At 33.1% G+C, this 15,368-nt stretch overlaps 1 protein-coding gene across 2 annotated transcripts in view; it reads right to left on the bottom strand.

Moving 5' to 3' along the window:
• The window catches only part of STXBP3 (syntaxin binding protein 3), a 47,063-nt gene that overhangs the window by 4,727 nt on the left and 26,968 nt on the right, over positions 1–15,368 (bottom strand). For both annotated transcript variants that reach the window (XM_032487240.1, XM_032487242.1), the window contains 8 exons: positions 14,173–14,268; positions 13,980–14,037; positions 8,728–8,793; positions 7,852–7,932; positions 6,636–6,774; positions 6,065–6,171; positions 5,424–5,516; positions 3,535–3,620 (listed from right to left, as the gene is read on the bottom strand). In XM_032487240.1, the coding sequence (XP_032343131.1) occupies positions 3,535–3,620; positions 5,424–5,516; positions 6,065–6,171; positions 6,636–6,774; positions 7,852–7,932; positions 8,728–8,793; positions 13,980–14,037; positions 14,173–14,268 (726 nt within the window). The remainder of the gene's footprint in view (positions 1–3,534; positions 3,621–5,423; positions 5,517–6,064; positions 6,172–6,635; positions 6,775–7,851; positions 7,933–8,727; positions 8,794–13,979; positions 14,038–14,172; positions 14,269–15,368) is intronic.

Here is a 15,368-nt window from a genome sequence, read left to right as displayed (position 1 = left end):
TCAGTGAACACAGAAACTAAAAAAAAAAAAAAAAAAAAAAAAAAGGAAAGCTTACTCAGCAGATTAGGCACAAATTTAAGAGAGAACTAAAGAATTGAAAACTAAATACAAAGAAAAATATCCAGAATGAAATACAAGTAAAAGAAATGTTAAGGCTTGAGAGATTAAAGGGCATGAAGATAAAATGTTATGTCCCAACAAATCCAAAATTGTAAAAGTGGCAATATTCGAAGAATTTATGGAAGATATGAAACCTCAACTTTTGGGAAACACACTGAATCCCAAGAAAAAGAATAAAAATAAATCCTGAGGTAGAGAGAGCGTAAGAAATGTACAGAATACCAACGGCCAAAAGCAATCAGAGAGAAAAGACAAATTATCTACAAAAGTATGACAAAACTGACAGAAAACACTCCACTCCCATACACACATCTTCACAGGAGCTAAAATAGAAACCAAGAAACAGCAGAATAACATCTCAAAGCATTAAATGAAAATTACCCCGAGCCTAGACATTCAAAGCTATCATGTAAGAACAGCAACATGATGAACGTATTTTCAGACAAAAACCATACAGACCCTACCACCAAATGGACCCATAGTGAAGAAACGTCTAAGGATTTATTTCAGAAAAGAAAGTGACTGAGCCCAAAAAAGGCGATGCAAGCAGAAGTGATACACAATGTAACTGGTTAACATGTACATACAACTAAAAATAATAATAATGATCATCATTAATTTGGGAAGTGAAACAGATATAAGGCTGAAAACAATCAAGAATTAAGGTAACATTTAAGGGGTGTGTGGTTGGAATTAAGTCGTTCTAAGGTTCTGTACTGTTCATGAGGAGGGGAAAGATACTAACTCATCTCAGACTTTGTTGAGTCAAGAAGTGTACTAAAATTCTAAGGATAATTGCTACAAAAGTATAAATAGGCTATATCAATTCCAAACTAGGAGAAAAGGGAAAAATAAAACTAAAGAAAGAGTCCTCAGTCCAAGAGATGCACCCTAGAGAAATACTCAAACATACGTAAATGTACAAGAATGCTCACTGCACACTGTTTGTAATGAGGCCAGTTTTGTCACAGCCTAAATTTCCATTGTATGGAAAATTCATGAATAAACTGTGATATTCATGTAAGAATGTACCAACCAGCAGTGAAAATTTACACATGTACCAATCTGGGATAAATTTCACAAACATAACGTTGAGGGAAATTAAAAAAGCAAGTTGCAGGAGGACATACATAATATGACACCATTTATATTAAGATTAAAAACACAATCATAGAGAACTTGTGGTTATGGTGGAATCAGTCAGTCAGAAGATTCCCCTCCAAGAAAACAAGTATAAACCTGGGTGAAACTGTAGGGGAAAAACCATGTCAGGTCACTTGGAAATCAACCATGGGTAAACAACAAATTGAGAAGCATTTACTCTTTTTTTTGGAGGCAGGGGGAGGTAATTAGGTTTTTATTTATTTATTTTAGTGGAGGTACTGGGGACTGAACTCAGGATCTCTCTACCACTGAGCTATTCCCTCCCCAGCAGAAGTATTTACTCTTAAATATATGCTAATATATCAGTAAGAATGGTCCAGGTGACTATGTAACCTTCTAGCCTGAGGCTGCCCCCAACCCCCACTGTTCCTCAAACTCAGTCAGTAAAAATTATCACTTTATACTGACTTGAGAAAACCACCACCTTCACTGCCTGAGGTGGAAGACTTGATTCAAGGCAGGGAGCAAAGGGAGTGCAAACTCCTGAAGCTTTGCTGGTTAAAAATGGTGGACCCAGTTTAGTGCAGGAAGACCTGCAGCTCTGGCAGCACAACATCTTGGTCCTAGTATGGGATAGGCTGCACATGAGCCAGAATTTTAAAGGGGAAATCCTGAAAGTAAGAAAGCCAAAGAAGACAAAGACAAGCTCTCCCCACAACTTGAGCTGACTGCCAAATTATGCATGTGCCAGGGGAAGCCACAGAAAGGCCAAAAAAAAAAAAAAAGAGAGAGGAAAAGAAGAGAAAGGGGCTGGGAGAGGACTCAAGAACTGACTGTGACTTGTAATGCATTTCTTAACCCACATGCAGCTTGAGCAGAAGGTGGAAGGTTTACAGGCTTGAGCTGTCTAAACACAACCTCTGCCCAGATAACTGGCTGGCCTCTACACAGACACAGGGCAACCACTAAGAGCCAAGCTGAAAAATTAAAGTTAAAATTAAAAATTTCTGCAATGACATTAGTGGCTACACTGCAAGGGAGAACGATCCCACAGCTTAAGTCCATACAAGTTACTAAAACAAAATACAGTTTTGCATTGTTATAATACAGTATGTAAAAGACCCAATTTTCAACCAAAAATTAGTAGATATGTAAGAAAACAGTAAAGTGTGATTCACACTTTGGAAAATAAGCAGTCAACAGAAACTGACCCTGAGTAAATCCAGATGTTGGATTTAGCAAACTTCAAAAAAGCTATTATAAACATGATCAAATAATTAAAGAAAACTATATTAACAATAAGCTAACCAATGGGGAATGTCAAAAGAGAAATGGAAACTAAAAAAAAACCAAATAGAAATTCAAAATGTGAAAAGTACAATAACTGAAATGAAAAAAATCACGAGATGGGCTCAACAGCGGATTTGAAATGTCAGAAGAAAGAATCAAAAAACTGAAGATGGATCAATGGATATCAGTATATCTGAAGAACAGAAATAAAAGAGGTAGAAGAAAGGTAAACAGAGCCTCAGTGACCCAAGAGACAATGTCAAATGCTCCAGTATATGTTTAATGGAGTTTCAAAAGGAGAAGAGGGAGATAGAAATGCGTGTAAAATTTTTTTTGAAGAAATAACTGAAAACTTTCCAAAATTTGATGAAAAGTATGAACTTGCAGATCCAAGAAACTCAACTCCAGGTAAAATATACACAAAAAGAACTCCATCTACACACATCATAGTTAAACTGCTAAAAGCCAAAGATCATGAGAAAAAATCCTGCAAAACACAACTCTATACATTGTTTAGAGTACAAATATATGCAGAAAATATATAATAAAGATATAAAGGTGAATGATAAACACCAAATTCAGGATAGTGAAGAAAGGGTGAATAATAAAAATCATAGTGATATACATAGGAAGCTTGAATTGTATTTATAATGATTCATTTGTTAAGCTGGGCACTAAGTATAGGGCATGCCTTATAATACTCTCTACAGCTTCCTGAATGTTTCAAATATTTTATCACCAAAAAATCATCAAAAAGGATTATGTACTCTGCTTATGTGAAGGAAAAAAAATGAAGGGAGAAACTCTTTTCTAGTTTCATAAAAATATTTTTTTACAATAAAGAACATTTTCATATTGCTTATCTGGACTCATTTAAAACAGGTTATAGTTAAAGAAAAACTGTCTTTTAAGTGACTATATGCTTCGAGGAGAGTTGTCAATATAGAAATGCCTGTGTACCATTTCAATGATTAGTCTGTAATATACTGAAAATTTCACTGACTGATTCATAGGTTTTACCTGACAGCTCCTGAGCCGTTCCACACTGCTGGACACTGGGAACAATATGGCCATTCTTTTGAATCTAATCTATTATCAATGGCATCCTAGGGAAGAAAAGAGTTAAAACCATCAAGAAAATATTGTACATTTCAGGATTTTTGTTTTGTTTGTTTTACAGAAAACTCAACCCTTATGTTTACAATTAAGGAACGTAAGGATATATAAATATTTAATAAAGTAAGGTTAGCCCTCTCTTTGAAATTCACAAATCTTACCTACTACAAAATTAATGCAATCATTTACTTATTAAACAAATATTTACTGCATGCCTACATTCCTTCACTGGAGAGTTCCCACATTGGTATGAGAATTCCAGGTACTTTATCAGGACCTTTACCTCTACAGAGTGCTAGGGGTTTCTAAATACCATCTTAGTCCTGACAGACCTCGCAGGATACCAGGTCCAGGCCTTGCCCGTCACAGCAGTGGTTCTAAAACAGATGTGCACCCTGGCCTACTCATACTGAAGACAAGCCAATGAGATAAGAGAAGTTTTCCTTTTTATTTCATTTAAAAATTTTTCCTTCTTCTTAGGCTTAATATGTTATGAGGTATTTATGTGTGTGTGTGTGTGTGTGTGTATATACACATATAGTATATACAATGTTTAATGAGTACAGCATTTATATAGTTTATAAATAGTCACATACTATAGGCTTATGATCACATTCATTATGGTTAAGTGTGCATGATCAGAAAAGTTTGGAAAGCACTGCTTTACAGCATGGTAATACAAGTGGTATCAATAAGTAAAAATGGGCACAAGGTATTCAGCAGTCCGAGAATATTTCAGTAAGACTGCAAGATGCAAAGAAACCAATTTTCAGGAGAAACTCTGAAAGTCTTAGATTGCTACTGAACTAAAGGTGGATTTTCCGAATTTAACATGCAAATCCTTATAAAAGGGTTTGAGAAAGCCCATTCCTATTTTAAAAGTACTAGCAAAGAAGGAGGGAGGGTATAGCTCACTGGTAGAATGCATGCTTTGCATGCAGGAAGTTCTGGGTTCAATCCCCAGCACCCCCATTTAAAAATAAATAAATAAACCTAATTACCCCCAAAATTAAAAAAAAAAATACTAGCAGAGAAAAACTACTTAGTTCTACATCCTTGTTATGGGTAAGGGGAAAAAAAATCTCATGTTGCAGGAAAGAAGTCTAAATTCTTTAAACTTTTCATCTATGATTAAGCACGTGTGAATGACATAAAATCAGTCAAGCAAAACAGAAAAATCATAGGAATAAACTGTACACAATTAGTTTCCAAAAGAAAGTAGAAATTAAAGTTTAAGTCAAAGGAAAATTAGAATAAATAGAACTATCTGATTATGACTGAAGATTCAGTGCCGTGACTTTATTGAGCTCATAATATGATTTTTATTAGTTCATTTTCTAACTTCCTATAATTGAGTATTGTTTTCTAAAAGCAACAGTACTAAAAACATTAACCATGTGTTGACTATAATAGCAAACTATAGCGAGGTTTACATTTTAATCACAAACACATTTTTAAGAATACAGGAGTATGACTTTCTAGTAGTGGTCATAAGCAAATGTCATTTTGTTGAATGCAGTTTTTTTTTCATAAAGCATGTGTGTTCTTATTTTTTAAATTTATTTTGAGACGGTCAGTGGTGTGAGTTTGCAGTCTTAAAGAAGAGAAACTTTAAGATTCCTCTCCTCCCTTGACACAAGATATGGCCTTCTTCTGTGAACCCTCCCAGAATTACAAAAAAAAAATTCCTGACCCATAGATATTGAACATTGACTGACAGATAAATATACAAAAAGTAAAAGATATTCTACAGAAGGGCACTTCGGATATAAGCAAAATTTAATGAATTTTACCTCCAAAATATCTTTGATAAAAGGTGTCCATCGGGAGAGTTGAAAGGTTTCTTCTGCAGATCGATCCTTTCTTAATGGTTTGCCTTGTTGAGACTAATGTAATTAGAGGAAAAAAATTAAAAATCAGTAATTTTATTTAGTGGTACTCTCTTACTAAGTTTTCTAACAAAGATATTTAATTTTTCACAAATACTATGTTGCATTTGACTTGAAGAGTGGAAATGCCTACTCAAGAAATCTGAATTCAGGTGTGGTCACATAACTTCACAGAACTTTGCACATTAATGATAAAATTTATGATAGTATCAGAATATACATTTACTCCCAAACGCTTGTATAAAACTTGATGGGATGGAGTGAGCTTCTAACTAGAGTTCTTTCAAATATTGCTATAAATGAATCATAAAAAGAAAAGCAAAAATAGCAAATTGTAACAGCAGCTGTAAGATACAAATTCACTAGAAAAATGTACTTGTCCAAATTACTCAGATATGGAGAAGAAAATAACATTATTTTACTTACCAAATCTACAGAGTAAAATTAAGAAGACTGTCCACATAGATTTCCACATAAGAAAACACTCAATGCAAACAACCACACATGCATATATATAAGTATATACAGAATGTGAGATTTCTTACTGGAGGGACAATGGGAACACCCAGGTAACTCCAGTTACGAATCATGTCGCTCTCATTTTCTAACTTTACATTCTGGATCAACCTGTCCAAGTTTTCTTCTGTAGTTCCTTAGATAAGTAAAAATATGAGTACACAGTTACATAACTGCTACCACAATCATTTCTAGGTTTTAGGTAGTACCCATGAATAAGGCTTTTTTTTTTTCTTTTTTAAGTAAACATTTAAATTATACACTCTTAAGCCTTCACCCAATTTCACATTTTTCTTCTATCCATCTTAACCAAGTTTATATTTCTTTTAAATATATATTCTTATTCAAGTATAGTCAGTTTACATATCTTTGTTGTTGTTGTTGGGGGGAGGTAATTAGTTTAACTTATTTATGTATTTTTAGAAGAAGTACTAGGGATGCTATCACTGGAGCTGTACCCTCCCCCTAGTTTACATATCTTGACCAATGACTTTTGAAATTTCCAAAATTCTCTTAGGATAAGTAGTAAACCACTTAGTATAAAATGATTTTAGAGCTAAGTACTTTAATATATTCATGAAAATAAACAGTCTCCATTACCATTAATACTGAAAATATAAAGTAGGATCGCTCTTATTTTATCATAATTATCATGATTTTTGTTGAGGAGAACTGGAAGGAGTACTCGCATAGAATCTTTGACTTTCTGTCCTTCTGCATCAGTTCCAAGTGCCAGGTCCTTAATGAAAATGAAATATAGTCAGGAGTCCATAATCCAAATTCATTTTTCAGTTAAAAATATCTATTACTAAATCTTGCCAAATTTTAATGGAACATTGGTGACTTTTCACAAGAAAATGTGAGCAACACTTATAAACATTATTGCACAAAATGTAAAAAAAGACAAAAAATAATTCAAATAAGAAAATCATTAATCTATACCTGTGCTAAAAGGTAGACACGAGCCACATGTGGCTACTGAGCACCTGAAATGTGTCTAGTCTGAATTAAGATGAGTTAAAAAACCAGATTTTGAGGATTTACGCATAAAAAAAGTAAAATATTTCAGTAATTTAAAAATATTGATTACATAATATGATAACATTTTGGATATACTGGGTTAAATCAAATATATTATTAAAATTAACTACACTCATTTCTTTTTACCTTTTTGTTTCTTTTTCTTATGTTTCAGTCTTATTTTTTTATTCAAGTATAGTTGATTTACAATGTTATGTTTCAGGTGTACAAAACAGTGATTCAATATTTTTATAGCTCATACTTCATTTAAAGTTACTATAAAATATTGGCCATATTCTCTGCACTGTACAATATACCTTTGTATCTTACGTATTTTATACATAGTAGTTTGTCTTTTTACCCTTTTAATGTGACTTCTAGAATATTTAAAATTCCATATGACTTGCATTCTATGTCTATTAGACAGCAGTGATCTAAACAGTTTTGGCATTATAGAGGAGCCTGTAGTTAAATGTGCGTACACAGTACTCTGCAGGATGCTACGTTAAATGCCGTACCCATTGAAAAAGACCTGCCAACAATGCTACCCTGAAATAATGCTCCAAACACTTAAATCATCCCATTAAACCAAAAATGCATAATCACAGATTAGGAGGGACTGCTTTCTATGATACTGTACAGCTACTTGTTAATGTTGGTAGGGAATGATGTATTAAATACCGAGTGGGTGAGTCTCCTTTCAGTGCACTGTACTGAGCAAAAAGTTAGGTTTTACTTTACAGAGTTCATTCTGAAAATCTATCATGAATATAGGTATTTCTGACACTGCACATACCTGTTCAGTTTTGCAGAGCTTTTCTATATTAGGCTTGAACTTACTCATGCAATCTTCTGCTAAGTTAAGATGAACAACTTGCTGAAAAACAGAAGAAATCAATTATTTAAAACATTTTAATATCTCTCTGTGCAACTCATAACACTAAACTTTTGAGATGGGCCTGAAGGAAAGCATGGGCCTAAGTGGAAGGAGATACCATGTAAATTAAGGGAAACAGCTCAAGAAAGGAAAAAAAAAAGTGAAAATTACCATGATCTACAGGGGATAATCAACAGACTGAAAAAAATAGAATGGGAGGGTTGAATTTGTGTTGGTTTTACAAGTAGTGAAAATAAGGTAAAAAAAAAACAGTGAAGTCCTTAAAGTCAAGCAGAAAAAGTCTGAATTTATATTCCTGATTATAGATTAGGGAGCGAAATGATAAAAAAATATGTAGACTATTCTGATAATGACTTGTAAGAAGGACTGGAACAGCAAAAAAAAAAAAAAAAAAAAAAAAAGTTTACCTGCCCACAGAGCTTAATTGCTCTTAAATCTACTAATATGTAACTATTAAGAACCGAGCAGAATAACAACCACTGGTCAATCCAATGCTGAATTTTCTTATTAAGTTGATAAATACTAAACTCTCTCTGTTTGGCTGGCCAAGACAAAGATATAAAAAAGTGTAAGCTGGATTTGAATAAATCTAGAGTATATGCAGAGAGAATACTACTGGGAAGCTTATACATTGGGGTATTTCTCAGGCCTAGAGTAAGGTTTTAGGGTACAACTAACAGCAAGTATTCCATGACACCCACTGCTAAACCTGACTACAGAACTAGATGGACTAACAAACATGGTAAGGTGTGTCTCACATACAATACTGCTTACCTTAGTAATCTGTTTACGGAAATGGGGCATCTTTTTCATCAGTTGGGTAAGGGCACTAAGTGATATCTAGGAAAAATCAAACATTTTAAAGCAAACTTACGATTCAGTTATCCTATTTAACAACTTTAAAATCCTACAGTTTTAAGTATGTATTAATTTAGTAAATATTTGGCAATTTTCTTAAGAAAACAAGTTCAAGAGATTTCCAGTTTCAGCCATGATAAAGTAGTTAATATCAAAATTGCTCTCCCTCCATAAACAAAAATAAAATTGGACAAAATAAATAAGAGCCACATTCAGGCAATGAATAAAAAAATAGCTCAAAGCTAGGATACTTGAGTAAAGGAAAGCACAGAAGGTGACCCCTGCACTCACCCTGGCTTTTCCCTGAAACATTTTCCAAAGCACAGCAAAAGGAAGTAGAGTTCGAGCAGAAAGCAAGTCTCTCTGGGCAGAGGAAAAAGATCAGAGTTTGGGGCTACTGAGGTAGGGTTTGGGGGCCACGGTTCTAGAGAGAAAAGAGCCAGTCACAACATAACTCAAAGATATGTAGAGGGGCTGCCTTAGGATCCCTGGCCAAATCCTAAGTGGCACATGTAAAGGGTATAACTCTTAACGGCCTAGCAGAGACCAACTGCTAGGTGGCTAAATGCCAGACAGAGATTTCAGAGGTGTCCTAATGCTAAGACAATACTGGTGTTCTCTGATCCAGACAAAGCAGAGAGTCCTAAGTGATCATCCCACACATTCAGTCCTAAAAGGGTTACATCTTTGGACTAAATCCAAAAGTGAAATACACTCACCATATCAAAAGCCTGACATAAAGTCTCAACATAAGCAAGGTGATTCATCAGCAAATTAACTACCTGTCAAAACACAACTTGATACTCTTTGTAGAGAGAACATAATACAGACCTTCCGCAATACAGCATCCAAAATGTCTAACATACAGTGATATATTACTGGACATGCAAAACAGAAAAAAGTTATTGATACTCAAGTGATAAAAGTCAATAAAAGTAGACCCAAGATAATCCAGTTGTTGGAGTTAGCAGACAGGGGAGAAGATGAACTAAATGGATAAAAAGATGGAATATTTCAATAGAGAATTAAACTTTATTAAAAAAAAAACCTCAATGGATATCCTAATACTAAATGTAATCTCTGAAATTAAAAACACAATGAATGACTCTCATATATTGCTAGTGAGACTCTAAAATGGTACAGCAACTTAGGAAAACAGTTTGGAAGTATCCAATAAAGTTAAACATACATTTACCATATGACCCAGCAATTCCACTCTTAATTATTTATCCAAGTGAATTAAAATATCTGTTCACACAAAACCTTAAGGTTCATAGTGGCTTTATTTGTAATTGCCAACAACTTGGAAAAAACCCATTATGTCCCGCAACTTGTGAATAGATAAAATGTAGTACGGCCACACAGTGGAATACTGCTCAGCAATAAAAGTGTCGAGGCTACTGTTACGCGTCATGTGAATGAATGTCAAGTGCATTACACTGAATGAAAAAGCTATACTCTTCATTCCATTTAGACGACATTCTGGAAAAGGCAAGACCATGGGATTACAAAAAAGATCAGTGTTTGTCAGGGGATCAGAGTTAAGCAGAGTGGTTGTCTACAAAGTGGCATAGGGAAATCGGGGTGGGAAGGTTAATGGAACTGTTCTATATCTTGGCTGTGCTTATATGAGAGTGTACATTTGTCAAAACTCATAGAATCATATACTATAAAGGGGGAACTTTACATTCTAATTCAGATTAAAAAATAATATGTTGAATGGATTTAACAGCAGACTGGACACAACAGACAGGCAGGGGACTCAAAGTCAGGTTAACAGAAAATATTCAATTAAAGCACAGAGAAGGAAAAAAATGGGAAAAGGAACAGAATGGGAGAGATGTAGAATATGGTCCAAAATCTAAAACAAGCAAATGAAGTCCTAGATGAAGGGAGAGACACCAGGACAAAATCAAGATGTGAGGAAATAATGGGCAAGAATTTTACAAATATTAAAAAAAAAAAAAGGAATTTTATAAATATGATGAAAGTTACAACGTAGAAGAGCTCCATAAATCCAAGGAGGATAAATACCAACACACCATAAGGTACATTATGGTCAAACTGCTAAAAATCAGAGTAAGAAAAAAATCTTTAAAAAGATACATTATCTTCAGAAAAACAAAAATAACATGACAGCTGACTTCTTTAACAGAAATTACGGTAGCCAGAAGGTGATGTACTTGAAATCTTTTAAGTTGTTGAAAGGAAAAGAAAAACTGCCAACCTTGAATTCTCTACATCCAGCAAGTGTCTCTGAAGAACTTGTAAAACCCAGATACCCTCAGATAAAAACAAAAGTTGAGACAATGCATCCAGCCCAGATGGAAAAACCGAGGAGCAATAAGGAATAGATAACAATAAATTTCATAAATATGTGGATAAAAGTCTACTGAGAATTTAAAACAAAAATAACATTCTGACTTGATAACACATGTTAAAGTTAAACATATGACAATAGTACAAAAGAAGGGGATAAACAGAGTTAAACTATTACAACATTCTTGAATTGTTCAGAACAAGGCAAAAGATACTTTAAGGCAGACTGTCATAATATAAGGATACATTTTATAATATCCAACATGATGACAATAAAAAGGATAACAAAAGGTAAAACAAAAGTTTATATTGGAGATACAATAGAATTGTTTAAAAAAAAAGACAACATATAAAGAAGGCAGAAAAGGAAAAGGATAAAACAAATAAGGTGGTAACACAAACTCAACTATATCAGTAATTATATGAAGTATCAACGGACTTAAACATTATAACTAAAAGGTAAAGATCATCAGGTTGAATAAATAAAGCTCAACTATAAGATCTTTTTAAGAAGTACTTTTTAAAGATAAAGACACAAATTGTTGAAAGTAAAAGATTAGAAAAGATATATCATGTAAACACTGACCAAAATAAAGCAGGTATGGCGATATTACTACCAGACAAAGCAGACTTTGAGGCAAGAAATACTGCAAATGAAAAAAACTGACATTTTATAATGATAAAAGATAAATTCAACAGAAAGATAACTGTCTTAAAATTATAATGGCTCTAATCAACATGGCTTCATCAGTTGACAAATCTTTGAAAGTTGACAAGATTATTAAAAAGACAGACTAATTCATAATCTATACCATTTTTAGTAACTGACATAAAAAGCAGATTTAAAAAATCAGTAAAGAAATAGAAAATTCGAATAACATGATTAACCAACTTGATTTAATTGACATACACAGAATTTATATTCTTTTCAAGTACATATAGGGTATTTACCACAACAGACATATGCTAGGTCACAAACCAAGTCTAAACAAATTTCAAAGGGTTAAAATCACACAGTGCACATTCTCTGACCACTATATAATTAAATTACAACTCAGTAACAGAAAGGTAAGTAGAAAATTCCCCAAATTTTTGAAATTAAGAAAAAAACCATATTCCTATATAACACATGAGTCAAAGAAGAAATCACAATGAAAGTTAGAAAATATTTTGAGCTGAATCAAAATAAAAATAGGTTATTCCAAAACTTGGGGGATGCAGCTACAGCAATGTCAAGATGGAAATAAGTAAGTATATATATAGTAGGAGAGAAAAAAGGTTGAAAATCAATGCTCTAAACATCCAACTCATGAAGCTAGGAAAAGAAAAACAAATTAGGCCAAAGAAAGTTGAAGGAAGGAAATAAAAATGAGTAGAAATGAATTCAGTATAAAAGTAATATATAATAGAGAAATCAACAAAGCCAAAAGTTGATTCTTTGAAACATTAATAATACGTATAGGGGATATTAATAGTAGATAGGCTAAAACATATATTGACAACATTAGGATTTAATAAATAGAATGTAACTACAGATTCTGTAGACACTGAAAGGATAATAAGAGGATATTTGAAAATGTAAATGTAATAGACAAATCCCTCAAAAATGCTATATACCAAAACTGATACAAGAAAAAGATTAAAAATTTGAATGGCTCTGTATCTGTTAAAGAATTTATAATAAAAGACTTTCCCATAAACAAAATTCCAAGCCCAGACTGCTTCAGTGGTGAATTCTTTCAAGCAATAATGGAACAAGTAATAGCAATCTTACACAAACACTTTCAGAAAATACAATAAGAGGGAAAGCATTACAACTCATTTAAAGATCAATACAATCTTGCTGACAATCAAAACCTGATAAGAACATTACCAAACGGAAAAAAAAAAAAAAAAAAGAATTACTACAGGGAAATATTGCTCATAAACCTGGAAGCAAACACTCTAAGCAAAATATCAGCAAACAGAACCAAGTGATACAGGAAAAGGATAATAAATCACATCCAAGTAGAGCTAATTCCAAGAATGCATGGTTGGTTTAATGTTAGAGGATCAATGAATGCAATTCATCACATCAACAGAATAAAAGAGGGAAAAAAATAATTTCAATAGGTGCTAAGAAAGTATTTGATGAAATCCAACACCCACCGCTGATTTAAAAAACAAAAACGAAAACAAAAACAAACCTGTTGGCAAATATAGAATAGAATGGAATTTCTTAATCTGACAAAGGATCTATCTAAAATAACCTAAAACTGTGAGAATACTCAATGATGACATATCAAACGTGTTTCCCCTAAGGCTGGGAATGAGACAAGGATATCCCCTGTCACCAGTTCTATCCTACATTATACTGCTGGGAGGTATTAACTACTAAGAAAATTAGTTTAAAATGTATAAAAATTCAAAAGGATCAGACTGAATTTTCTTTATTCACAGATATTATTGTATAACTTTCTGGAATGACAAATATGTTCTGTATCTTGATTTAGGTGGTGGTTCTACAACTGTATGTGTGTATATATATACATAAGTATGTGAAAAGTTATTCAGTATACACTTGAAATTTGTGCACTTAGGTAAATTATATCTCAGGACAAGAAACCTAACATGAATGAATGCATTAATACAATTGGCTAAATGGCTTTTTAATAATAAACTTTAATGAAGCAAGACAGATAAAATGTCTCTAACTGTTGAGGACAGGTAATGAGTACATGTAAGTAAATTTTCTCTACTTTCATGTATGTTAGAAATTTCCCAAAATGGAAAGTTAAATAGATAAAATAAAAGTTACAAACTTTAAAATTCACCTTCATCATTATCCTAAAGTTAAGTAAGACTCTTACCTTTCCTTCTGTTGCTTTCTTTGTTGATGAAATTTCCTTCATAAGCTTGGGAATTTCCCTGTCAAATTGTGAGAGAATTCTTTAAATTTCTAAGGTGTAATTCTTTACAAAAATATTTCAAGATTACAAAATGTACTGTCATGTATTTAGTGTTTAAAAAATTTGGAATAAAAATTAAAATGAGTTCACATACTCTAATACAACAGCAATATGCCGATGTCGAATTCTGACCCAGAGGTCATCATCTTCCTCAAGGACTGCCTCTTTTTCCTTCCCATCTGTTTTATATCTACAGGTAGACAGAAGTATGAAACTCTGGATTATTTCCCCTCCAAAAAGTGAAAGAAACATTTTTATAAACAATAATTTTAAGACATAGCTCAAGAAACTGAAGAGTACATATATTCAATCCACTATTTTAGAGGAGATAATGAATATCTACTCAAAACTAAGCAATACTGTTATCCATACAATAAAAATCAAAGTGCTATGCCTATCAAGACTTCTTTACTTTCAAATGTTGGGTTTAACTGTCATTACCATAGTGTTTTAGCTCAGCAAAATGGTATCTTAGAAACAAAAATTCAATGTTCCACAATCAACTTTAAGAACAGGACTAAATATACTAACAATTCACATTCCAATTGCTCAAAACACTATTTTTATGTGCTAACAACCATCAGCACAACTATCAAACATTCATTGACTGAAGAAAAGAAGCGTCACCTCCAATGTAGCCTATTAAGTATTGAAGGTGTTTCAAGATTGGTACAAAATTCACCAACATATATCATATGTTTCTATATTCTTCCCTAACCCTATAACCACATCTCCTTTAAGAATGGGAAAGGAAATGAGAGAAAAACTGTTATGTAGCCCTAAAAAACTTTGACTGTTTTAACGAGTTCTACTGTAGTGAGCATCAATTGAAGAGATTCATGAAATTATTAAGAATGGGCTTCCTGACTGCTTTGCCAAGTGTAATTTCTTGCTTCTCTTTTTCTGCAGATAGTCTTCCATTTGTGGAACTGGAAGATTCAATCATCCTTGGGACTGTCAACTTCCTTAGCCAAGATGAGAAAGGACAGCATTGAGCTGTCCTAGCTTTGGACAGAAGACAATAAATGTAGATTTCGGTTGTATGAATATAATCATGTCTATAGCTCCCAAAATTTCAGGTCTCACCTATAAAACCATCTACCTATGTGGTCTTGATTACAGATGGTGAAAGGAAGATGACTGTGCTTAATAATAAGACTGCTCTAGGACAAAGGCCCTTTTCTCACTTAAAAGGTCACTCTGTAATTATACAATACCTTTACCTTTTGACTTATAAACAAAGATTAAGGTAGCAGGCCTGACAATATTAAAAGATAATGACAATCCTAT

Source organism: Camelus ferus, chromosome 9 (assembly GCF_009834535.1).
Source record: "Camelus ferus isolate YT-003-E chromosome 9, BCGSAC_Cfer_1.0, whole genome shotgun sequence".
NCBI classification, from domain to species: domain Eukaryota; kingdom Metazoa; phylum Chordata; class Mammalia; order Artiodactyla; family Camelidae; genus Camelus; species Camelus ferus.
Note: the sequence above shows the minus strand (reverse complement) of the source record. Positions and strands in the feature narration are given on the sequence as shown.